Source organism: Lissotriton vulgaris, chromosome 6 (assembly GCF_964263255.1).
Source record: "Lissotriton vulgaris chromosome 6, aLisVul1.2, whole genome shotgun sequence".
NCBI lineage: Eukaryota > Metazoa > Chordata > Amphibia > Caudata > Salamandridae > Lissotriton > Lissotriton vulgaris.
In genome coordinates this window covers 409,716,213-409,742,255 of record NC_141694.1, presented here as the reverse complement: position 1 = coordinate 409,742,255, position 26,043 = coordinate 409,716,213, and the positions used below count along the sequence as shown (strand labels likewise).

Below are 26,043 nucleotides of genomic sequence, written 5' to 3'. Positions count from 1 at the left end.
CCAGAATTCTAATGCCAACAAAAATAAATTCAGAAAACAGGAGGGGTGAAGGCAAAAAGTATGGAGTTGAACCTGCAGGGAGGGCCAAGTCCAAAAGGCATTAAGAAGACTAGGATGCTCATCTTTTAGAATTATTTTTAAAACATGATTGAAAATGCTGACATTCACAGGATACATTAAATATACTATCGATAAAGTTATAATTTTGTCAGAAGCATTATTTTTTACAAACATATCCGTGTCATCAGAGTTCCTTTTATCGCCATAATGCCAGTTTCCACCTCTTCAGTATTACCTTCTAGCCCATACCAAACTATAAGAAGCATTTTAGAATCAGTAATGAGTAGGACAGATGTGGTAAATTTGTCTGTGAGCATAGTTTGTTAAAGTTGCATCTTCCCCATCTGATGTAGCAGATTTAATGGGTAGTAAGAATTCCAAGTCATATGTACTGAAAATAAATGAGCTAACAAGACTGCGCTAATAACAAAATCCCATTGAAAATTGATTCATCTAATCGAATGGGCAAGTGGACATTTCCTTAAAATGTCCTCTGTATGGCTTTACTGGAATCAGTGAGTTATCTGGAGTAGTCCCCTAAAGAACCAATAATTGTCAAATTCTGAATGCTGGCAATACCTATCTGCAGCTAACTATTATTTCATAGTATATATTATTCAGAGACACACCATAAGAGAACAGTAGTGTAGAGCAGTGATTCTTAATCTTTTGACCTCTGGGGACCCCAACTTAACCATTACTGGAACCCAGGGACCCCTACTTGTTTAGTATTGGAATCCAGGGACCCCACTGAGTCATTATTGGAAAGCAGAGTCCCCGGCTATGAATTTTCAATTGTTTGAACTGCAAAACAATACACAAAAAACACAAAAATAAGCATTCAAACAAATACGGAAATGATGAAATATTTAACTCACAAAAAATATTTGAAATACTCCAAAAATATGTATTTTAACAGGAAGGATGGGCAATTTCAAAATTCAATTAAAGTCACTCATCATCCATTATATGTTCTGTTAAATGCATTTGTACTGCTTCCACAAATACATCTGAGGATACAAACTTACATTTTAGCCTCCAATTTCAAATTCCTTCAGATTTACATAAACAGTTTACAATTTTAAATTTTACAATTTGCAACTTTATTATTATACAATTAATTAATCTATTAATAGTATTTAATATTCTGAGCAGTTGTGTACTCCCTAAGAAGCATTCACTCAGCCTCAGGGAATTCTGGACCACAGGTTATGAACCAGTGTTTTTCAGGGTTTCAAACACAAAGTAACAGGTTGATCAATGAGCCTCTCACACTTACAAGATGTTCCTTAGAAGAGTGAGAATCATGTCAGAGGTTTCTTTGGTAGTAACCTCTGGCATTGACTCGATACTCAAAGATCATTCACAAAGGTATCTTAACCTGGGAAATACTTTGTGGATCACTTGAATGGACAGAAAAGCATGAACTTGGTGGAGCAGTTTAGGAAAAAGACATCTACCAAGAAGCCCTAATTCATGCATGTATGATAAACTAACTGCAGATAGAAGCTCCTCATTTTAGTGACTCTTGCACTGGTAGTTCCTCTAAGTTACATAAAATAATTCCACATAAATAATTTGGTCAAAAGAGCTCTCTTCACTCTCCATCACCTCAAGAAAATAAAACCCTTCATTCCTGCAGATGACTTTAAATTAGTCGTCCAATCGCTGGTCTAGTCGAAAATCGACTATGGTAATGCCATCCTCTCTGGAACCCCTAAAGTCCACCTAGCCCCAATCAAATCTGTTCCGAACCTGGCTGCTAGGCTCATTACCGACCTCAAACGATTCAATCACATCTCCCCTGCCCTCAAAGCCCTCAATTGGCTTCTCTTCGAAAGAAGAACTTCCTAAAAGACAGCTTGCATTGTACACAAAGCCCTGCATCAACGCACCCCGCAGTACCCCTCAGATAAACTTCCCAAAGCTGGCTGCTCTAGAGCATTGAGGAGCCCCAACACTCGTTTTTGTCCCTCCTCTGTTAAACAAGAAATCCACACAATCACGCTCCTTTTCTGGAAACGCGCCTAACATCTGGAGCTCCCTTCCTAAAGAACTTTGTTGTAACCCCTCTTACGTCAGCTTAAAAAAAAGACCTCAAACTTCTCCTTCTCAACAAATACTTGTGTCCTTAATCCCTTCCCCGGGCACTCATCCCACCTGACCTCCTACTGTCAAAGGTCCTCCTCCCCCATGTCGATCCCTGACTCCCTCTCTCCTTTCCCTTTCACATCTTCCTTCGCCCACTAACTTCTCCCACTAACCTTTCCCACAGGACCTGCTTCGTCCCACTTGGTATTGCCTTAACCTCCGCCCCTCCTTAGCCTTTCCCATTTCCTATACCCTACCCCCCTCTTCTCCATCCGTTCCCTCCCACGCTAGTGTAATGTCTCAGGACTTGCTGAAGCCCACTGCAATTTATGTAATTAGATTGTGTACAATTTGAGTTGTTTTTTACTGTTTGTATTGGTTTTGAATACTACCTCATTGTAATTTTGTTACATTGCAATTAATACCCATGTAAAGCGCTCTGATACCCTCGGGTCCAGCCAGCGCTATATAAAACCTTTTAAATAAATAAATACGTTTGTGAGATATCGTGGTGCCAGTCTAGACCAAGGTACTTACACTTCAATCTCTCCATCTGAATCCCCTGACAAGTGGATCCCTCCAGATTGCATGGCCAGCGGCTCAATAGTCAGCAAAAATGGGGTCAGTAGATTTTACTCTATCCCTTTCATTCATTAAAGTTTTCCCTTTGTCTGTTTAACTTCGGTCTTGACATGGTGTGTCGAACACCAATATCAACAGTTTTAAAAGCATCCCACAGATTCAATTGCACTGAACCCTCATGCTCCAGGAAGTTGCAAGTCATGATTTTCAGAAAGTAGTCCTTCAATTCGCATGCATTTTAATATCAATAAAAGTCAATTAGCAAAGGCATTTATGAGTGTGTTTAGTAGTACTCTTGTAGTGCTACTCACATATTATTAAATGCCTTTGTGGATTGTCCAAAAACATCTGAAATGATAACTTTCAGTGAGTATTTATATGCAACAGGCACAAACAGAAACACATGAGCTCTCCTTGCGCTTCTACTAATAGGGAATTGGACATTTCGGGGCAATTTGCAATGGCATTCATAAGCATATGAAGTAGTACCCCTATTGCATTACTTCAAATATTTTTAAATCCCTTTGTAAATGAGGTCCCATATATTGTTTGATAATCTGTCAGGTCTCTCTAAAGAAGGAGTGATAGATTTCCATCACCAGATAGTCTACTTTTTCGCTAGGTTTGTCTTTAGCCCAGGGAAAAGGTAGCAGTTAACCAGAAGAACGGATTATGTGCACCCTAGTTCAAAAGGGTATTGCCCATGTCTGAGTCCTTACAAGTCTCTAAAACCAAGGAAGGGCCCTGTGTGAATTTCGCTAGTCCAGTTGATCATGCACTCTTTCTCAGCCCAATTCTCAAAGCTGTATGTGTTTGTAACTTAGTTTCACAAGTGTAAATTGCACAGTTCCCAACTGCTAGGCTTCAGAATAGATGACCGAGCACCGGTAAATCCTCCTAAACCCACTTAACACTGCCACAGGATTATTTAAAATGTGGGAGTGAATCCCAGGCAAAAGCTGAAGAGAGTTAAGGCGTGTGCAACCATGAAAGTCTGTGGGATACCACAAATAGTCAATTTGTGGAAATTCACAAAGAGACCAATCTTTTCCTGCTATTGGTCTGAAGGTAATGGAAGTCCTCCAATTTGGGGTGTAGGTGTGGTGATTGTACACGGAATGTACACGGAAAGCATTTTCCTATGGGAGAAAATAAGATTTGAAGACCAGCGCCTATGCAAAAACAAAAAGAAATTTGCTTGTACAAAAATAAAATAAATTCACCTCGGCAAAAAAAAATGAATTCATCAAAATTTCTCCTGGTAAACTGCAAGAGTGTAGCTTTACAGGTGTACTTTAATTTCTAAAAGCTGGAATATTATGACCAAGTAGGGAAGTACAGCAGGCAATTTTACGCTGTTTCGTACTCAGACCGGCTGTCTTTCTTTTTTGCTGTTTTATACACACCCATCTGCTCCCCCTTGTGTGTCTTGCCCCTTTAATTCTCTTCTCTGCTCCCCTTTCCCTCCTTCTAGGCGAGCAGTTTCCATTGTGATGCACCAACAGCGCCATTCAATCTTTTGCTCTGCACCCAGCAGGTTATTCTGCTTTTCATTGATGCAGAGGCAGGGCACCCTTCACAGCAGGGGCACTTCAATAAACGGTATAATTGCGGTCATCAAAATGCAGATGCAGCCAGTAGGCCCACAGAGATGTAATGAAGTCCAATGATGAAAATAGGGTAAAAATAATTATTTATTCAGGATTAAGGATCCCATCCACAGGAGAGCTGTCAACTGCACAATCCACTAGCTTCAACTGCTCTTACTCTAAACATAACATTCCTAGAACCAGTACCATCTTAGAACTTATGAGACCCTAAAGACACTTCACCACATAAACCTCATCAAACCCGATGACTGCCTCAATGTGGTGCCAGTAGTGCTGCCTTTATACACTTAGCATGGTGGTGCCCTGAGATTCGGGGCTTCTGGACACGATGGTGTCAGAACTGCATAGGATCCTCATAGACAACATTCTACTATCTTGTTTATTGGGGCACATTAGAAGACCAAAGAAGAGTAAGATGGCTTATAAGTTCTGGCACTTGGCCTTAGTGTTAGCTCGACGTAGAGTGGCCATTACTTGGATGGGACATCACTTCCCCATTGCGGAATACTGGCCATGAGATGTTCTGGAATGGGCTCTGGCTGAAGAGTCACACATGAAATTAAATAGTAGAGATGACAAATTGGTAGGCGACCTGAGTGATTGGAGGGAGCTCAGTGATGCCGTTTTTAAACCGGTTGCAAACATTGACCCTTTGGAGGCTATTAGTTCTGAAGAGAGTGCAGAAGAGGATTAAGGTGAATCGATAGGGTTGTCCTTTATGGAAGATAATATAAATGTATACAGTGAAGTACGGATGTGATGGCTTCCTGAAGCCCCCTTTCCAAGTGGAATTCTGGTATAATCCTTCCTAAGTGAACATGTTGCCCCTGTGTACTCAACCGGACCACTGATATTGTAATAGTATACCGCTGCCTACTGTTTTTGAAAATGAAAATAAAAGTTTAAAATTTTGTTTTAGCCCCCAATGATGCGTGCTAGGCATTGAATTTAATTTTTAAATACTTTCACTTATTCCAATGTGGCGACAGGTAATCTTTCCATAACAAAACTGGCATACTTTTTTATTTTTTAACTTGCCTAATGGATATATTTCCATTTCCTCCATCCTTACCCAATACCTCCAACTACATTCGAATTAATACTCTCAAACTAAACAGTTAAGAATCAGTTTTCCTGGACCAGTCTGCAAAGAATAAAGACTGCATTAACAATTTTGCAAATGATAATAAATTATATCACTGCCACTCACTTATCCTTGATCTCAAACCGTTCGTGAAGCCATCTTCGCATAAATACTTGTTCTCCTGGAATCTCTTTCCGGTCTATACGCTCTATAAGTATATGAATCTTCGGGCATTCCTTGCACAGAAATTCTATTAAAAAGTAAAGGTTGTAAGATTAGAAAATGCACTGTACAACTTGTTCGAAATCAATATGTAAAAATAGCCTCTTTTTAGACATTCATATTCCTGCATGTGATCCGTACTTATAGTACTCAAAATGTATCCATATGGTTATTTGCGCTTTTTCATACAATTTACATAAAAATATCAATCATAAAAACCAGTAAAATACCTTGTTTGTCTAAGCATCTGCGTAAAGATCTTTAATAATTGCACCCCTCCTCCATAAAAGTATGTGCACCCCTCCTCCATAAATGGCAGCAAACAAAATCCCCTACATATTTAGAGGAGAACAAGGCCATTGTTCCTTACTGTACTCTTTAAATTTGTCTTTCGCCCAACCAAATCTCTATATTCAAATACCTAACTATCTCTCTACTATTCCACCCTAAATTACATGCTCCCAAAAGTATATTTCTACTCTCACTCCCATGGCTGCAAATAATGCCGGTTTCTCCACCTTTGATTCTGCGTTTTCTCTAAAATCTCTAATATAATATCCACACAAGCTATGCTCTTCATCATTGCACCCTGTCCTGCCTTCTCTCACCCTACATCATTGTCCGACCCATTAAGCCCTATAGCATGAAGGTATTTGCCCTTTTGTTCAGTATTCTGACCTACTTAACATTCTACCCCTCACTTCAATCTTGTCACAACACGCAATGGTTTCCACCTACAATTTTATTACAGCTGTTTTAAAACATACTACCAAATTATCCACATTATAATATTTATTATTTTTAACTTAGAAGCATTCCAAACCACCAATTATCGTCCCTCTCGTTTCGCCTCGCAAGATCACGGGACTCAGTAAGTGAAACATGTTTTTTTTCGACCTTAGTCTTGAAACAAAGCACAATAAATACCATGTACAAACATGTAAGATCAGTAACTAAAATCGGGCCGAAACTGCAGTTAAACATATTGCCACAGTTCATCCTACCATAAAATAATCCGATTTTTCGTGAAACTTCATCCACAGATAATAAACATCACCCAGAGGGACAGGTTACATCCAAGAATCGCATTTCCAAAAGTAGATTAACAACTTACTCCAAATATCATATTTTTTTTTAACTGGCTTTAATAAAAGCCTTTTTTTAGCTAAAAACCACAAATGATCCACTAAAATGTGTTTTAGTTCTCTGCTTTAGTGCTCTGAAATCGCACTTATGTTACACCTCTGATCTCTTGTACTTCTTCACCTAGAATACTCTGCTCTAACACATTTACTTGTGAGAGTCCCCCAATGTTTAGTTCTCAGTAACTCTTTAACCATGCTGCGACTCGTCCAGATTTCAATGCTTCAGCCTGCTTGGACTAGGCACTTGAACTCTCACCCTTAGATCTCTATGAGCTATCCTATCTATATTGATTCCAGACATTATTAGATGCCCTAATTACGGACTCCCACTTTACCTAAATTTCCATACAATTAATATGCACACAGTCTATATATATTTACACTTGTAATTTATATTATGTATATCTAGTTATTGTTTCGCTCACCCCATTTCAGATCTTTCACCCAGCTCGCCCTTCCATGGACTGGTCCTTCGACCAGTTTAAGTTCCTTTCCGACCCGGCCGTCTGCCTCGAGGCCCCACCTCGCTGTGGTCCGCCTCTCTCCCACTGGGTTCCTCTTTCACTCATTCACCCTTTTCATGCCCGCGATGCATTCGTCATTCTGCCCGCTCTATGCTTGGTCTTTCGTGCCTGTTTTGTTGCTCTGACCCGTCTTTTGTGATCGTTTTGGTGCTCTTTCTCATCTTTATGCCAGTTTTGATGCCAGGTTTTTCTGCCCGTTTTACTGCCTTGACACGTTTCAGTGGCTGCTTTTTCTGTTTTTCTCCTCTCGCTCCAGGGATCCCACCGCCTCCCCACGCCAGCACTTCCCTTCTCACTTACCTGTTCTCCCCTGTCTTCTTTGTGCCTTCCCCCACCTGCAGATTCATGCCCCTCCATAGCCCCACCGCCTCCGGCTCCTCCCCTTCCTAGCACCTAGTTAACGGCAGCCGCTGGTGCGCCAAAGACAAGTCCGCCTGCAACTGGTCACACCACAGACCCTGGTCCATCCGACCACCACTGCTACACTTCATCCGACTTGCCAGCACTGAACACAGGATGCAGACATGACTGCTGCCCCTGCTCCACACCTCATTGTATGGTGGAGCTTTCTCATACGCTTACTAGTGCTTCTCTAGCAGTGTCACTCCTCCACCACCCACCGCTCAATCCTCATCGGGGATTGCATGCATGATCCACAACACCAGATCTCTGAAAACAGGCCACCGAAATCTGGGACCTCATCTGAACGCACTCCCCGGACAACCTTTTCTCACCAAAACATGGCTCAACCCGTCAAGCACTACTGCCATCACCGAGGCCATCCGCAGAGACAGGCATCACAAGCCCAGGAGGAGGTCTTGCTATCATCCACAAAGACACCATCACCTGCACTACTCCAACGGACAAATCCACCACATTCATGGAACACATGGATTTCTGCTACAAATCAGCCAATCCTCGCCCTGGTCATGTACCCATGCCAACCAACCTACAGGACCATGCATCACCTTCAGTAACCACCTCACCGACTTCATCACACCCATCTCCATCAGATCCAAAGATTTCTTACTGCTCAGCGACCACAATCTCCATTTGGATGACTCAACAGATCATAACACAAACACCCTTTCTAGAGCTTTAACAACATCGGACTACACATGCCTATCCGATTGATGAAAATGAGACCCAAACATCAACCTGTATGAGACGCGTGGTCTACGAATGCAATTTATTTTAGAAGAATGCAATTTCTTTTATATGATATTAACTGTCCAGAGGTTAGTCCCTATTGGTAGTTAATAGCATTCACCTTGGCTCAAGTGCTGCGTTGCCCTGTGGAGCTCTTCACAAAACTAGCCTACTGGAATTCAAGGGAGACTTGGATGGCACATCTCATGTTTGCACTACAAATGTCCGCCATATTGACGGAATTGGACCGGTGCATTTGCATGGAAAAAAAAATATATTTAAGGGTTGTCCGGATAAAGATCAAACAATTTGGGGATGTTAGTGGGAATACTTTGGTTTCGAGATGGCTTAATTTGGTTGATGTAGATAAGGATTTTTTTAAAATAATTTAGCATAACTCACTGTTAGCTGTGCAATCCTCTATCAAAATACTAATATACATTATCCTCTTGAATAATAATGTAAACTGCATTGCTTTTTTCAGTTTACTGTGAGCCATAAAACTCAAATATTTACAAAAAAAGTGCAAAATATGCATTGTTATTACTGATAAGTGATTTTGACACAACTAATACAGTCTCTAAGATGAAAGCCATTGCTGGAAGAATTATGAGAAACTAATTATAAAGAGGTCTACCACTGTGCAATGACAGCTGGATGTCTACCACTGTGCAATGACAGCTGGATTATATCAGTACATTCTAAAGAGCTCTGTGGCAATCCCATGAACCTTGGTTTCACATCATCTTAAATCATAAAAAAGGATTTAATTAAGTTAAAACAGCTCCATATATTTTTTAGAAAAGTTATTTGCAGATGATCTATCTACTCTTAAGTGTTAACTCAGAGCCAACAGCTGATTAACCTACTTAATCCGTCTAAATTCCCTATACACAGAATCATTTATTACGCTTGACTGGAAGCATAAATATTATTGCACTTGACACTAGATAAAGCAAAAGTAACAATGCATATAAATCAAATGGTCGCTAAGATAACAAAACAGTATTTTTAGAAAAATATGGTGCTTTTAGATGAAATATGTGTTTCTAAATAAATTCACATTTAACTTATATTAACCAAGATAGCTCATAATATTTATCTGCCGTCTAATCAAGTATTCTGAACCACTTTCTAATGCTAAATGGAGAGTAAATCTCCCGTACTTAGGCAATTTAACTTTCTTTCAAAAATGTAAGACTGAAGCACCAGTTATGTTATAAGGTGGCAAAATATATTTGTTCAGGGGGTGTGGCTAGCTGGCAAAGATGGCAGATGCAATGTAAGGGTGTCTTTCACCTGATCCTCATCCCAATCATCACACTGAAGCCATGGTGGAGCACTAATGCTAAAAGGAGAAAACAGACATCCAAGATAAGAAATAAACTAGGTTGATGTGGATTTTGGTATGTAAGGAGTCAGAATACACAGCTGACAATATGACAATACTCAGGAATCCGATCGCATCCAAGCTGGTGAAGCGAAGTAGTGGCGGCCTGTGAGAAGATCAAGTACTTCGGGAAAGAAAGTGGCTGCTGAGTAGGTGCAGGGACCTACGAGAACACCCAATCGGTCAAAGACATCATGGCCTGGTGGCAGTCCTGAGAGCCTACCACTGGTCTGCGCTGCACTCCAATCACCTGGATCAGCGGGATATAGTGGGGCCGTACTACGCCCCTGCTCAGTCAGCAGAGCTGCTTGAGAAGTGCACCTTATAAAGAAAGAAGCATGTAGGGCCCTGTGGACCCTGCAGCAACAGTAAATGGCTCCAGTGGAGCTGGCTCAGTGATCCAGCTGGGGAAGCTAAGACCCTCTGAGGACTGACAGATGCCTCAGGGACTCTAGCTAGGAAGTTGATATCACAAGCAAGCAGCACTTCAACCACCCAACTATGGAGAGATATTAAACACTACATTTTTCATGCTCATCAGAGGCACTGCTGACACATGTTTAATATATGCACTAGTGGAAGGTGACCTCCAGGCTATGGGACAGCACTACAGGGCTTCATCTTCACAAAGAAAGCATACAAAAACTACCGGGGATGAGCCAGGTGTTCTGGCAGTGGGCGTTGAGAACTGTTGGGAGAAATACACACCTGGGGCCTTCAGCAGCTTACGGCTCCTATGCAGTCGCATCTACAGAGCAGGGGCTGTGAGGGGGCAGGGTGAAACTGTCCCCATCTTAGGGGAGCAAAGTAGAAATTATTTCACAGGCCGAAAGGAGCTAACCCATTTACTGTGGGCATCCCAGTCTGTCTTACTTCTCCGCAGACCCTTATTCACTTCCTTGAGTTGAAATACAGTGAGTAATCCGTGAACAGATGGGCTATGACAGGTGTGGTTTCAGGGAGTAATGTGAAGGCTTACTCACAGAGCCATCATGTAAGAATAATGAGTCTGGGAGAGCTTTAATATAGGACTGGGTAGTAAATGAGGCCCCCAATGCAAGGCTGACACAAAACTACTCTAGTATGACAACTCCTGAAGAGAACAGGGCATTCTCTGCGGAAGATATCTCATAGGCCATAAAAGACTCTAGAAAGCATCTGTAGGTGAAAACTGATGACATCTGACCTTAATGTCTACCTGTTAAAGCAGGATTTTATAATACTACTGAATAAATATTGGTGGCAAAAAATCATATATCAACTGATGAGGACCAAATACAAATCAGTATAAATGACGCTCTACAGAACTATGCATGCTCACAAGCAACTAGAGTAAATAACAGAACATGCAGAAGTTAGAGCCCAAAGAACCAACTTAAGGTTCGGGGCATCCTGGAAAGAGCTACTGTGCCTTGAGCGGAGCATTTCCATAGCACCTGCCTCAATTCATGGAACCCATCAGAAGATCTCTCGCCATGATATATCACTGGAAGGGCCCAACAAGCATTGACGCAAACCCTCAAACCGAGGCCCCCACCAAAGCCCTGCCAAGACTTATATTACCAAGCATCCTCAATTATGTAGGTCAACGTTCTTCAACCTTTTCAATAATGAGATCTACTTTTGATCAATGAAACTAGTTTAGTTTTTTATTTTATTTTATTGTATTATGCTTGATTAATTAAAACCGTTGCATACAAAGGATAGAACATTTCTTGTGATAAAATTGATCTATAATAAAAAAGTTTATCATATTAAAATAGTACATATTATTAAAACATTTTATACATTAGCTTTGCTTATTACTAATATTATTTTGTGTATGATTATTCTTGTTACGATCCATTCAGTTTATATGAAGATTAGTCTTTTTGCTACTCTTTCCCATATTTTATTCTTTTTGCAGTTATATCGAGGAATTTCATTAGCCGGCATTTTAGCTGAATCAGATCCGGGTTAAAGCACAACATTAGCACTTGTCTACATGTTCTGGCTCCGTATTGATTGAATGCTGGTTTTAACAGGGTGGCCCTTATGTCTTTTAACCTAATGCAGATGCATATAACATGAATTGCATCCTCAACACCGCTGCCGCATCAATGAAACTAGTCTCAAGCTCCTAATGGCTTTGACCACTGTTTACCTAGCGACCACATTAAATACAATCACAGTAGTGACCACATTTTGCAGGATTACTAATAGTGTCAACCCAGATATGTCACAATATCAATTGAAAAGTCATTATCATGCCAAAATATCATAACCAGAATACTGAATAATATAATTTCATGACTAATATATATATATATATATATATATATATATATATATATATATATTACCACAAGTTCCCCAGATGTAAGACCGCTCTCCACACCCAGGTAAGTGTAAAACTTCTTTATTGAATGGCACGCGGCTTCTCATCCATGCATCCAGTCCTTGGCCTTACGAGTTCCGAAGAGTTCTCATCGGAGGCCGCGACAGCTGGCACTTCAACAAAACTTTGCTCATCCCCCCTGCATGCTTCCTCAAATTTGTGCCTTCCGGTGCGCCTCCATGATGGCAATTCAATAATTAATGCATGCTGGGAAATGAAGTCTTTTTCCGCCCAATTACACTCTCCAGTGGGTTTGCCAGCTACACGCATTTTGGGATATTACTTTTCACAGCCCTCCATTGGGCTGCAAGATGGGACTTCGCTTGCCTTAATCATTCCCCTGCTGTGCCCTGTAAGACGTAACAATTCACTTCTCTGGGTCAGTGATTGCTTCAGGCGGTGCATCGTCTCCGCGGCCTGGAAGGCGTTTGTTAGACCTGACAGCCTTGGCGTGGTTTTCCCCCATCTTTTTGCCTCTACCTCCTGTATTTTTGATGCTGTGCTGGATTTCGCTTTTGCTGGTTTAGATGCTGTGGACACTCTGCCACTGCTGATCAGTGCCAGAGTGTAAGTGCTCCCTATGTAAATTGTCATATTGATTGGGTATACCTGATTGGCATATTTGTATCACCATGAAGTCCCTAGTAAAGTGCACTGAGTGTGCCAGGGCTACTGATGACAAATGCTACTAGTGGGCCTGCAGCGCTGATTGCGCCACCCGCATAAGTAGCCCTAAAATGGTGTCTCAGGCCTGCCACCGCAGTGCCTGTGTGCAGTCAGTGGACTGCCATGTCCGCCTGGCTAGTGTCCCCACTGGCTGGGCCTAAACCTTCCCTGTCTGTGCACATCAGTCACCCCTATGGAAGGCTCAAGGTACCCCCCTGGGCAGCGTGCAGTGTATGAGTAAGGTAGAGCATGTACTAGTGCAGGTAACATGCTCTGGTAGTGAGCAGCAGCCATTTTGTGTGCTCACTGCTGCAAGGTTATCTTGCTCCATAGACTAACATGGGGAGGCTGGTCCCAATGGATACCAGCCTATCTTCCCATAGGAACAAGATGGGACATAAGTGATTGATATCCCTGAACTCAGAATTTAATAACACATCTTTTAGGAAAGGTTGTTTTTAAATTCTGTGTTTGAGAACAGTACTTTTAGAAAGTGGCTGTTCTCTTGTCTATCCTTTCTGTGTGCCTGAGCCTGCTTGTGGATTGCCTGTCTGGTTTGAGAGTGACAGGGGTTGGGGAGCCCCCAGGAGGTTGTCTGAGTCAGCCCGGGGTTGAAAGACTGCATCTGCAACTAGAGTGGTGGGAGGAGATAGCACCTGGGAGTGAACAGGGCTGTGCCTGCCTGCCACAATGCTGGCTCCACCTCCTGCTGGGCGACTGCCACCTCTGCCCCTCACACTGAAAAGAAGAAGGAAGCCGGGAAGCCCAAGAGCTCCAGCAACACCCAGAACTGGTTTAGACCGGGTTCAGGGCCCACTTGCACAAAGACTTCAAAGACTTTTAGGAGTATAAGAGAAGGACCCCTGACAACAGAAAATTAGATTCTACAATCAAGAGGAACCTCTGCTGAAAGAAGGACCGCTGAAGAACTAAAGGAAGATTGCCTTGCTGTGTGCTCTAAGGGCTGACCTCTTCTGCTGACCAACTGAAGCTGGGGAGAAGAGGGACTTTGCTGTGTGCTGTGACCCTGCCTGCTTGACCTACAGAGACTTTGCTGTGTGCTGTGTCTTCTAACTGAATCTCCAAGGGCCTGAGAAGAGCTGGCCTCCTGTCCTGGAACCCAGGGTCAAAAGATTGCACTGTAACTGAATTACGCCAGGAAGATTGTGCTTTAACTTCTGCTGAGAGCTTGACTTGCAACTGTGGCCGTAGAGGAAGATCGCCGTGCTCATCGGCACGTTGTGGCAGAGGATCGGAGGTTGGTTGTGCTTCCCTCCGTGATCTACTCCCCAGCAAGAGTGGTGGCTTCACGAGCACTCTGCCCGCCTCTGGCTACGTAAAAATCACTGGCCGCCTGTTCACCGCCGCTGCCTGGGCTTGCAATCTTCAAATCAACATCTTAAGCATCACGGAGCTGCGGCAGAGAAATCGAAGGGGCCGCGCTCCGATTGGTTGCCAGCGAGAAGCTTTCCCGAGGCGCCGCGCAGCGATTGGCGGGCTGCGGGACGCTTGTCTGGCAAAGCCGCGACGTGATTGGGCCATTTGAAAGAAGCCGCGATGTCACGAGGGGGCTCGTCTGCAAAGCCGCAACGTGATTGGGCCGCTGGAAAGGAACCGCAACGTCACGAAGGGGCTCGTCTGTCAGAGCCTTGCACTGATTGGGGCACCACAAGAAATCAATGCCTGAAGACGCCGGGAGCCGACTCGAGGTAGCGCTCCCCTCTCCCTCGCATCCGAGGGTAATACGATCGGGAAGAGGAGCTGCGTCGAGGTGAGGAGAGCGTCCAGACTTGGCCAAGGGAGCCGCGTGCACCACGCTTTAACAGCCGCCCCCGCCTCCAGGTAATTAGGTTCCCAGCCACTCGTTGTATGACGAGAGCGGGCTGAGAGCCTAGTGGGGCCGGCAGGGGCTGCGAGAGGGTCCTTTTCCTCAGGAAGGCTGCCTTGTGCAAACGTGGTGCTGGCGCATCAGTAAAACAGCGCTAGAGTCAGCATATAACTGACTTTGGCATATCGCCCAGCTACATTACTCCTGTGATAGTAATTTAAAGTGACACTGAGACTGATTCTTTTTAAAGAGTGAAAACTTCCTAATAACTAAGTGCAACAATCAAGATTTCATGCAACATTGATCAAGAGCAATCACTGTGTAATTTTTTATTCCTTTTTACTGCTGCAACTAGATAAAGCTATTTTTTTTATATATACTTACCTGTGTGGTCTCAGTTTGTGGTGGATTTGGGGTCATTGTTTGTGTTAAGTGCATATATTATACACATTGCCTTGGGGATAAGCCTGTCTGCTCGTGCCAAGCTACCTAGGGGGTGAGCAGGGGTTATCTACTGTGTGTATTCCTTCACCCTGACTAGAAGCAAGGGTCCCTACTTGGTCTAAGGTACTTACCTCTGCCAATTAGAGAGCCCCAGATCTAACAGCGTTTATGTATTACAACAAGTTCCCCAGATGTAAGACCGCACTCCACACCCAGGTAAGTGTCAAACTTCTTTAATGAAAGGCAAGTGGCTTTCCATCCCCACATCAAGTCCTTGGCTTTACGCGTTTCGAAGCGTTTAGTGCCTCTCATCAGAGGCCGTGACAGCTGGCACTTCAACAAGGCTTTCCTCATCCCCCCTGCATGCTTCTTCAAATTTGTGGCTTCCCGTGTGCCTCCATGAGGGTAATTCAGTGAAAAGTAATGTCCCAAAATGCGTTTAGCTGACAAACCCACTGGAGGGTGTTTTTAGGCGACGAAAATGAGGCAGAGACCCTCGAGGAACCATTTGGAAGCCTTTTTAATTTCGAACAAGCGAATGCATTTCGGCAGCACTTCTGCCTTCCTCAGCGCCCAAAGCATGCCATTCGGCATTGACACACACTGCTGGTAAGTCCCTCCTCTTTGTGTCATACAAACACATACCCGCTCCGCCCTCTGTAGTTCTTATGCGCACCTGTGTGGAGTCCCGTGAGTAGAGCGGGACTCCAATTCCCATAATCCAGTGTAGTGGACCCTCGGAATTGCGGTGCAACAGGGAAACGCTGGATAATCCAATGTCTTTGCGGGGGTGTAGGGAAGCGTGAGCCCAAATTGAAGAGGGCATGAGATTTCCTGCTTTGGTGTCGAAATTGCGAAGTGCCTCCTCTGGTCCTCCGTACCACCTCAGCCACGTCGTCCGGGAGTCCAATTAGCAGGGACTGTGTAAAAATTACACTGCCCGGCATGAGATTAAATAATCTCAAAACTGCCTAATATCTTCCCCGAATTCCTGGCGGACTCCTGACCGTCCAACCACCGTTGGCAACAAACGAACTGCAGCAGTCCAGGTACCAGTAAGGTCAGGTGCCCCAAGCAAACTAGGGATCTCAGAAAGGCGTCTCTGGCTGACGCGAATTGATGCACACACACCACTTCTTCCGAAGAAAATGAGGCAGAGACCCTGGAGGAACCATTTGGAAGCCTTTTTAATTTCGAACAAGCGAATGCATTTCGGCAGCACTTCTGCCTTCCTCAGCGCCCAAAGCATTCCATTCGGCATTGACACACGCTGCTGGTAAGTCCCTCCTCTTTGTGTCATACAAACACATACCCGCTCCACCCTCTGTAGTTCTTATGCGCACCTGTGTGGAGTCCCGTGAGTAGAGCGGGACTCCAATTCCCATAATCCAGTGTAGTGGACCCTCGGAATTGCGGTGCAACAGGGATACATATATATGTATAAACATATGGTAATAAAATATTACTTTAAGTAAAAAAAAGCCCTAGAAATTCACTGAAAAACCAACAGTTAAATTAACGTTATAGTTATGTGAAATGTTCAGTAACAGCGTAATGTTTTAAACTCTAAAAAACACAGATATTCCAGTTATAGTTCTCTCAAGTAACTATAACTTGTGCCCCCATGCACAGTTTTCCTATCAATTTCATTGCAAATGCTGCAGTGATATCAGTGATGTCATGAGAAATGTAATATGTGGGGTTGTAGGAAAGCAGGATCTGCTTCTATGGTTATCCCCACTTTTTGGTTGATGTAATGCGATTTATGACTAGTCTCACTAGGATACTGATAATCAGCACCCCAGTCTCTCTCTGCTTTCTCTTTCGTCATAAATGGAGAGCACACCGCTAGCCCCTCCTCCAGATCGCCCATCAGGACTCTGGTACTTGCAGTTCTTCAGTGGATCACCTAGGTGGGTGCAAGTCGGTACTTGTAGGACTGATGAATCTCTAGATCCGATACATGTCCCGGGTTTTAGGATATCGCCCGAGACATGTCTCGGGTTTCGGAATGACTTCCCTCATCAGTAGAGAAAGATTGTTTAGGGGTGGAAGAGAAGGCCGCCACACAACAGTCAAAGGCCTCGATGCCAGACCGGGCACGCAGGTGCGTCTTCCAAGAGCCCGTCGGCCCAAAGCTCAAGGGAGCCGTATTGTGTTTCGTCATAAATGGAGCGCACACAGCTAGCCCCTCTCTCTGCTTTCTCCCCTAAATTGTTATGGTAAGTTCTTAGGTACATCTCAGATTGGATCCTGGGGTACTCTTATCAGTCCCTAGTGTATGGTACTAAGGTACCCAGCGCATTGGTACCCCAGATGACTCCCATAGGCTGAAGCATGCATTATGTGAAGTGGTGTGGCTCACTGGTTAGAGGCGGCAGACCCGTAAGCAGAGGACGGCCCGGGACCAGGGTTCGATTCCCGAGGCGGCAGGGTCGTGGACCAGGGTCAGCGGGCTCGATAATTCTCGCCTCGGTGCCTACTCCAGTCAGGGAACACGCTCGGCAACTCTGGGCATTAGCTTGCCTCATCTTCACAACGGCCCCCCCAGACCGCCAGGGATGCTTGGCACACCTTAGAGATACCCATTAGGGACCATCTCTCAGGGTGAGCCAGGACGGGTTCCCCAGCGGTCGAAGCGCGGAGATACTCCTCCGGGAGTCGATTCTAGCGCTATATAAACCCACAATTAATTAATTAATGAATTATGCCACCTATTGGAGACCGTTCAAACTAACTCTACAGGCCTGCCATTGCAGACTGTATAAGCTGGTGCTAGCACCACTTGCCAAAGATATAGGTTCCCCTATAAGTCACCCCTATAGCAGGCCTTTTTAATTCTGAAGGCAGGGTGCTTGGTTCTAAGTGTTACGGTGCCCCTGCATGAGCAGGACACCCCTACAGCCTTCAGAGTCCATTCTCACAGGTTGTGAGACAGCCATATAAAATATAGGGGGGCACTGCGTCATTACGTGATGACCATCTCAAAACTGGATGTAACGAACCGTGTTGCGTTTGGTATCAAACATGTTGGAATTATACCCCCACACTGTAAACGGTGTGGGAGGTATGATTCCAAGAACTGTAATGGCCCTTCGTTAGGCTCTCAGTACTCTCTGTACCAGTCTTCTAGACCCGGATAGCACAAATTGGCTGCTGCCGACCAGAGACACAATTCTGCTCTCCTGCTGCTGAGCCAAGTTCAAGCAGGGGAAGGCTGAATAATAGGCATCCTGTCACAGGGAGGTGTGACCACCTCCCAGACAGGGTTTAGTGTATTGGGGCAGGGTGGGAGGGCTTGCCAGGGCTACATTGTCTGCGTGCAGGACACATTTGATGCCCTCCCTGCATAGTCCAGCTCAAAACAGTTCGGGGAGCCCTTGGCTGCCTGTCTTGCGTGAAACTGGACAAAGGACAGGGGAGTATCCTCCTCCTTGTCCAGTCCCTCCTTAGGAAGGAACCCCTGTATTGTCCCAATCCTTTCCTTAGTGTATTTAAGGGCTTACCTGTGGGTGGGTCCCTAGATTTGTCGTGGGACACAATACAATTCAGACACCAATTCAACTTCGACTGTCTGGGCACTTTGGACTTCACTGTACTTCGCTTTGGGCATCAAGGCTGCAACTGGGAAGACTGCTGCTGCTCCTGATTGCTTCCCCCTGCTCGTCTGCTGCAACATCTGTGGCTGTGCTCCATACAGGGACCCATTCAGGCCCTGTAGACATCCAAGACAAATGAGAGAATCTCCCTTGAAGTGAAGGAGTCACTTCTCTGCATTTGCAGGCACCACAACCAGGCTGACTGGACTGCTGATCCTGGGTTCCTACAGACTCCGAAAGGCTCAGCAACACAGGTGATGGTTCTCCACATCCCCCGAGGTCTGTCCTGTCCTCTCACCAAGTTTGAGGCCAGTATCCCTCTTCAGAGCCGCAGGAACTGAACCTCTGTGCACCACATCGACTTGCAGTTGGAAAGGATTGTTGCCTTCCTTCCACCAAGATCTTTGAGCACCAAGTAGCCCCAACCTCAAAAATCTCCAGCACCCAAGATCCACATCCTCACCACACCACTTTCACCGTGGTCCTGCATCTTTGGTGAGCTGCTTGAGGTAGTCTGCGACTCCAGTGCCTTTCAGCCTACGGGTCCTCTTAAGTCACTTTGAATTATTTTGGGCTCCCCAGATTGCCCGGGGCCTGCCCGGACTCCCCTGCTTGTGGTGAGTCTCCTGGACCTTGCTGGTACCAACACTGCACCTTCTTCTACTTCCATGTTGATTGCAGTTGGCAAGGCTTGTTGGTGTTACCAGCGGACACCGATCCCTCAACTCTCGACAGCTCATGAACGGCTCCAGGTCCTCACAGCTGCAGTCCCAAGGGCAGGTCAACTCTCTTACAACACCTGACATTGGTGGGCATTCATCTTTCGTGCCTCCTGGTCACTTCCAAGTGGCATAAACTCTGTTCCCTCTGCTTTCAGGTACTTCTCGACTTGAAACTACCTTTGGGTTCCACTGAACACTTTCACCTTCTCCAGCAGCGGCGTCTTTCTGAAGTCCTCCATTAGGTTCGACGGCGGTTTCCGATGCCACTTCACACCTATGCACCTGGCTCCCTGGGGCCGGTATCCTGGTTCCCACGGGTGGGGTGGCTCTCCAACCTTCCGACTCCTACAGGGTTTCTTCAGGGTCCACTGGAAAGGGTCCTTCTTCAAAATTGCAACCAGACTTAAACATTGATTGGTACATAGAACTTGGTTGTGTTCCCACACTGCACATGACCTCTGTGGGGCTCCTAGATACTCACATTGGGTGGTTCCTTGGGTCCCCTGCACTTCTAAGTCCTCTGACCATTGTCTTGACTCGAGTCGTGGTTCGCATACCACTATTTTACTATATGATCTGGTTCCAACCCCCCACCCCACCCTGGTGACCACTGTATATACCGTGCTAATTAACTGTTTCTATTGCAATGTATTGTGTGCATTGTGTATATCACCGGCTAGAAGATATCTGTATGTGTTAGTGAGTGTCTTATAATAAATAAATATTTTTATAAATACACTGTGTGGTTTCTTTTTCACTTAATTTATACCTATAAGATTGTGTTCTGGTAAAACAAGCTTCTTTACACTCTTCCTGGACTAAGCCTGAAGGCTGCTTTCCACAGCTACCACTTAGAGAGCTTTCTGAGGTTGTCTAAGACCACTAATATCACCATAAGTTTCCTGGATCACTGCAAGGTGTCCACTTACATAAGTGTACATCATATACCAGACACATGCTCCTCACAGGGGTAATTAGTAGTGCAGGCAAGGGTGCAAATTATAGTTTAACCAACAAAGAGGACAAATTTCCTATGCCAGGGTGCAAAAAGTCACCCATGCATTATGGTGCAAAAAGTCACCCATACTATATCTAGACTAAACCTAACACGGGCAGCCGGACCATACAACCTGCCAGCTGTCATAATAAAAACAAACATAGAATGGTGGGCAGAGTTCCTTTCAAATATGTTTTTATGGATCCTAAATTCAGGTGAATTCCCTGCAAACTGGAAAGGGGCTATTGTTAGGCCAATCCATAAAAAAGGTGATGTAAACACCCCTAAAAATTACCGCTTAATAAACCTCTTGGATATAGGCGAAAAGGTCTTTTCTAAGGTAATCCTAGGGATTCTAAAGGAGTGGGTGGAAGACAAACAGATAATACCCCCAGAGCAGGGGGGGTTCAAAGAAGGCCACTCAACGATTGACCATTGCTTTGCTCTGTGGTCCATCGCACGGAAGTCAATTGATCAGAGGAGTAATCTATTCTGCTGTTTCGTTGACTTCCGTGCAGCCTTTGATCTTGTGGACAGGGATCAGCTGTGGTCAACACTATTAGGGTATGAATTACAGGATGACCTGCTGGCCCTTGTCCAAGCATTACATACAGAAAATTGGGCACAGATAATATTGGACACGGATGGAGGACTGACCAGGAGAATCCCTATTGGAAATGGCCTAAGACAGGGGTGCGTTCTAGCCCCCTTGCTGTTCGCCCTGTTTTTAGCTGACTTACCCCAAGTATTAAGAGATGTCAGAGGGGCGAACCCGAAGTTGGGAGGAAGGCACATATCGTGCCTCCTTTATGCCGATGACCTAGTAATAATGGATCAAACGGAGATAGGCCTCCAGAGAAAACTCAATAGGTTTAAAGATTACTGTACGAGTAAAAAACTAGTGGTAAATATGGATAAAACCAAAATAGTATGTTTTGGGAGAAGGAAAGTGAAGTTCTCGTGGTATCTTGGCACAACCTTGCTTGAGAGGGTGACCAACTATAGATATTTGGGAATGTGGTTCTCAGGTAACCTGAAATGGCATACACACCTGCAAGCATTAAAAATAAGGGCACTGGCGTCGGTCAAAGGCCTAAAAAGCTTTAATAACACCTATGGTGAAAGGTCAGATAGACCGGTCTTAAAAGCTTATCAAGCAATGGTTCCCCCACAATTTCTGTATGGAGCCGAGGTTATTTATCTCAGTGGTAAGACCTCCTGGGATAGTGAAGAGGGAAATATATTAAAAAGCTTATTCGCTCTGCCAAAATCCTCTATGGTGCAGGCAGCACGACTGGAGCTGGGAATAACCTCCTGGGCTATTACAGTTTGTATGAGCCTTGTACGCTTCTGGCAGCGGTTGGGAGTAGGGGAAATTGCTAAAATCTCCCAATGGGCTTAGGAGGAAATTATCAATAGTGAGCTCCCCTGGGCAAAAGAGGTAAGAGCCTCAATAAGCAAGGCTTATGGGGTGCTAGATTTGAAGGTATGTTTGCCGCAAGACCCCATAATATTTGGGAAAAAAGAATTAAAGACTCAGGGGGTCAATATGTCCCGTAGTTATGACCGGGAATACCTTGCTCAAAAGACCTCGGTAGCACACATGAAAGTGGCTTGGGAGAGCAGCCAACACTTCCCTTACGTGGACCGGTTACCTAGTCATAGTCTGAGGCGAGAAGTCCTGAAAATGCGAATTGGCATAAACCCATGCTATGCAAATAACGGGGTTCGAAATTTAATGATAGGAAGTAATGGGAAATGCACTTGCACTTTAGGAACCTCCTGTGATAAGTTACATATTTTATTAGATTGTACGAGATTTTTAGACTTTCGAAAGGAGTTTTTATGTCCGATTTTTAAAAAATATAAGATTACGCACAGAATGCAAGCTGCCACTCTTTTGGTGGAAATGGAGACTTTAGATATAGCCTGCGCGTTGGGGAAATATATGAACAAAGTTAGGTGGTTCCTCAAATGCGCAGAAGAACATGTATAGTGTAGCCCTTATCCCTGAATAAAGGTAGAGACACTAAGGGACAATAGTAGTAAAAACTGCATTCTGACGAAGGTATATATAAGAAATTTTAGCGATTTTAACAAATAAATGTTATAATACTCCGTTTTAAAAGGAACAAGAGAAGTTAATTTTCAAGTATCTTGAGGTGTAATTGTGGTTTTAATATTATCTTGTTATGCTGCTGCTCTTTTTCCTGCTGAATATTACCATGTTTTGCTGTTGTCCTTTCTCTTATCACGGAATGTGGAATGTACTTTTAAGGTTTTAACAAATCAAATAAAGTTTTGTTTGACTGACTGACACCCATACTTAAAAGATTGGAAGGAAAGGAAAAGAAAAAAGAAAAAAGGGATTCCAAGGTATAGAGAACCCAAATTTATGAGAGTGAAAAACACTTTATTTCCTCTGTTGCCCTCACACACCCCGAAGAGTGTCATGCTTCATCATCAGGCGTTTGCTCCTCGTAGGGCCGGCGCTGCAATTCCCTATGGGTCCCCCGAAGGGTCACTTTATAGGAGATCTTTTAGAGGAATGCCGGATGGTGCAAGCGGGTGTGCGGGGTGTGGGTCTGTGAAGAGATTGACGCACAGTGCCCTCATTGTTGACACTTTCTTCCATCCAAGTTGCTTTCTCAGCAGGCCCTGCGCTGCTTCTGTAGCCAGACTTCCCTCCATCGCAGTTGGCCTGAACTTTGGATTTGCACTGGTTCCTCACAACCTCTAGAAACAATCTGAACGCTAATGCCTTCTAAGCACTGTTTTTGCATTTAATCTTTAAAAATTCATATCTCGACTTCTACTGATTGCATTTTTGTCGTTTTTATCTTCTTTTACTCAGATAAATATTCTCTATTTTTCGAAACCTGTGTGGAGTGTTTTTGTGATGTTTTATGGTGTGTGATTATGTATGTGTGGCACAAACACTTTACACATTGCCTCTTTAACCCGTTTAGCGCGCCGAAAATTCCGCCCCAGTGCGGACGTTCGATTGCGCTAACGGGAATGGAACGTTCAGCGGACGTGCGCAGCACTAGCGAGGTAGTGCACGCGACGACAGCTGAACGTTCCCCGCACTTAAGGGGTTAATAAGCCTGAAAGCTCCGTGTCAAGCTACCAGAGGGTGAGCACAGATTATATTTTAGTGTGTATCTAGCTTACCCTGACTAGAGTGGTGTTTCCTTACTGGCCTAGGTACATACCTCAGCCAACCAGGAGTCCCAATTTCAACAATGTGTGTGTGTGTGTGTGTGTGTGTGTGTACATCTATATATATATATAATTCTTAACTCCTCAACTATGTACCGTAAAGATACATACAGTTTCAAGATAAATAGATGAAGAACTAAGAATAAAAGTAAAATCAGACTTACATTAAGAATATATTGAATCTTCATTATATATAGAGTGAACTCTCTTGTTTATGACATATACTTGACCAGATCTCTGGGTCAAATATAATTCTTCTTCTTCTGTCCTGATGGTCTAATGGACTCATGCCAACGAGACCGAAACATGGACAAGCTCTATTTTCTCTTATGATTTAATTGGGTTGGAATTGTTTTCGGAGATTCTTTTCCACCTATATGATTTTTGAAATAGATGTCATCAGAAATTAGCTGAAGGTCACAATGTTTATGTACGGCATGTCCACCTATGTATTTGTTCTTTTACTATCATAATTTGAACCCCACGTTTTTTCCATACTCATTAAATGTATATAAATTGAGAACTTTACACCTGTGTTTTCAAATTGTTCTTGACTGATTAAGCTTAATTTGAATGAGCGAATCGATGTTTCTGATTTGTTTATGGTTAGTTACCATTTGGAACTTAACCACACAGTAATTTGTATAAATTGTTTAACAAAGTATTACAAACAAAATCCTTTGTAGGAACAGTACCTTTGCACTCTTAGAATTCCCAAGCCCTCAATGGTAGATTGTGTTTCCCACTGTTTGTTTTATTCTACATATGTCAAGTCTTATTATTAGTGCCAAAATAATGCCAAGAATAGTAGTAATTGGTCCAGACATGAACCCCTTATACTGGGGTCACCACAAACATTTAAATGTTCCCTAACCCTAGGAATATTTTCCAGAGTGATACAGTCTGTTCAAGGACGGGGACAAGACTAGCCACATACACAAAACATAGATATCACACAAATGCACAGAGAAACATGCACATTGACATACATAAATGCACACACCACTTTCACCATCTAAAACGAAGAAGGCCATTACCTGCCTCCACTCTCAATCCAGTGTCTGCTCTCTTGGCTACAGGGCTGAGAAAGCACTGCTTTCACATACTTTCACTGTCTTCAGCAGGCCCACACTTTAGCGACTCCACTTTGGCTATTGCTGGAACTTCTCTTCTGCCCAATTTTCCCAAGTACTGCTTGATCAACAGAGTGAGGCATGCTGATGGTCCTGGCCTTTTACGCAGGGTCAATCGGGATTTTTGCTTTCATTTGGCGAACCACTTTTTGTTGGCTTAAAGGTCTCTTCCACTGGTTAAGTGTGCAAAGTGCTCGTTATCTCCCTCTTAAACATGGTAACATTGGTATACACCCGATTATTCCACTTAATGTAGGTATACGTCCCTAGTAAATGGTAATACATGCAACCAGGGCCAGTAGATTAAGTGCTACTAGTGGGCGGCAGAACTCATTGTGCCACCCACTAAAATAGCTCCTTAAAAGATGTCTCAGACCAGTCCCTGTAGCAAAGTTTTAAACTGCCATTTTGACCTGGTAAAATAAACCTTTTGCCAGGCCAAATCTTCCTTTTGAATACTTATAAGTTACCTCTAAGATAGGTTCTAAAAGTTCAGAAGGAAGGGTGCATGGTTTTTAAAAAGTAGGAAGTCTACTGACGCTTTACATGTCCTGGTAGTGAAAAACTCCTAAAGTCATTTTTTCTTTTACCAAGGCTAACTCTTCCATAGACCAACACTGGATTACATTATTACACATAATAAGTGATAACTTTAGGTTTGGAGCACATACAGAAACACTTCTTCCACTCATGTATATGTAATTTAAAATCTTTAAAGTCAGATTTTTAATTACTATTCTGAAAATGGCATATTCAGAAAGATGGCATTTTCCTGTCTAAACCAAATGTGTGATTCTGGCAGTGTCTAAAGACACAGGCCTGTTAATACTTTTAGCTATAAACCCATTCTAGCTCCCCAGTGCATCCTTCAGCCATTGACCGACATTGGGGAAGCTACAAAGGGAGGATTCCATAAAACAAAAATGTGGAGGTGTAATGGAATCGCCTCTGCTTCAGTCCACAAGCCCCCTCCCATGTATCTGTGACGTCAGCATGCTGGTAGGTGCGCTGTTGTCACAGAATCCCAACTAGAGCGACGAGGAGCAGCAGGTGTGATCTCTACTGTTCCGGTGGGGAATTTAGGTCAAAAACAGCATTCCTAGGGTTGAGGGAGCCATCCTTGGAAAGTGGAGTCTCCCTTATCCAAGGGAAGCCTTCCTCAACCACTTTCCTGCTTGTGAATCGCAGTCATGACACG

At 43.8% G+C, this 26,043-nt stretch overlaps 1 protein-coding gene across 1 annotated transcript in view; it reads right to left on the bottom strand.

Annotated features, from left to right (window-relative positions):
• LOC147707391 (1-acyl-sn-glycerol-3-phosphate acyltransferase epsilon-like) overlaps positions 1–26,043 on the bottom strand; it is a 396,055-nt gene that overhangs the window by 73,371 nt on the left and 296,641 nt on the right. Inside the window, exon 7 of the mRNA XM_086926419.1 lies at positions 5,554–5,677. Within this exon, the coding sequence (XP_086782545.1) occupies positions 5,554–5,677 (124 nt within the window). The remainder of the gene's footprint in view (positions 1–5,553; positions 5,678–26,043) is intronic.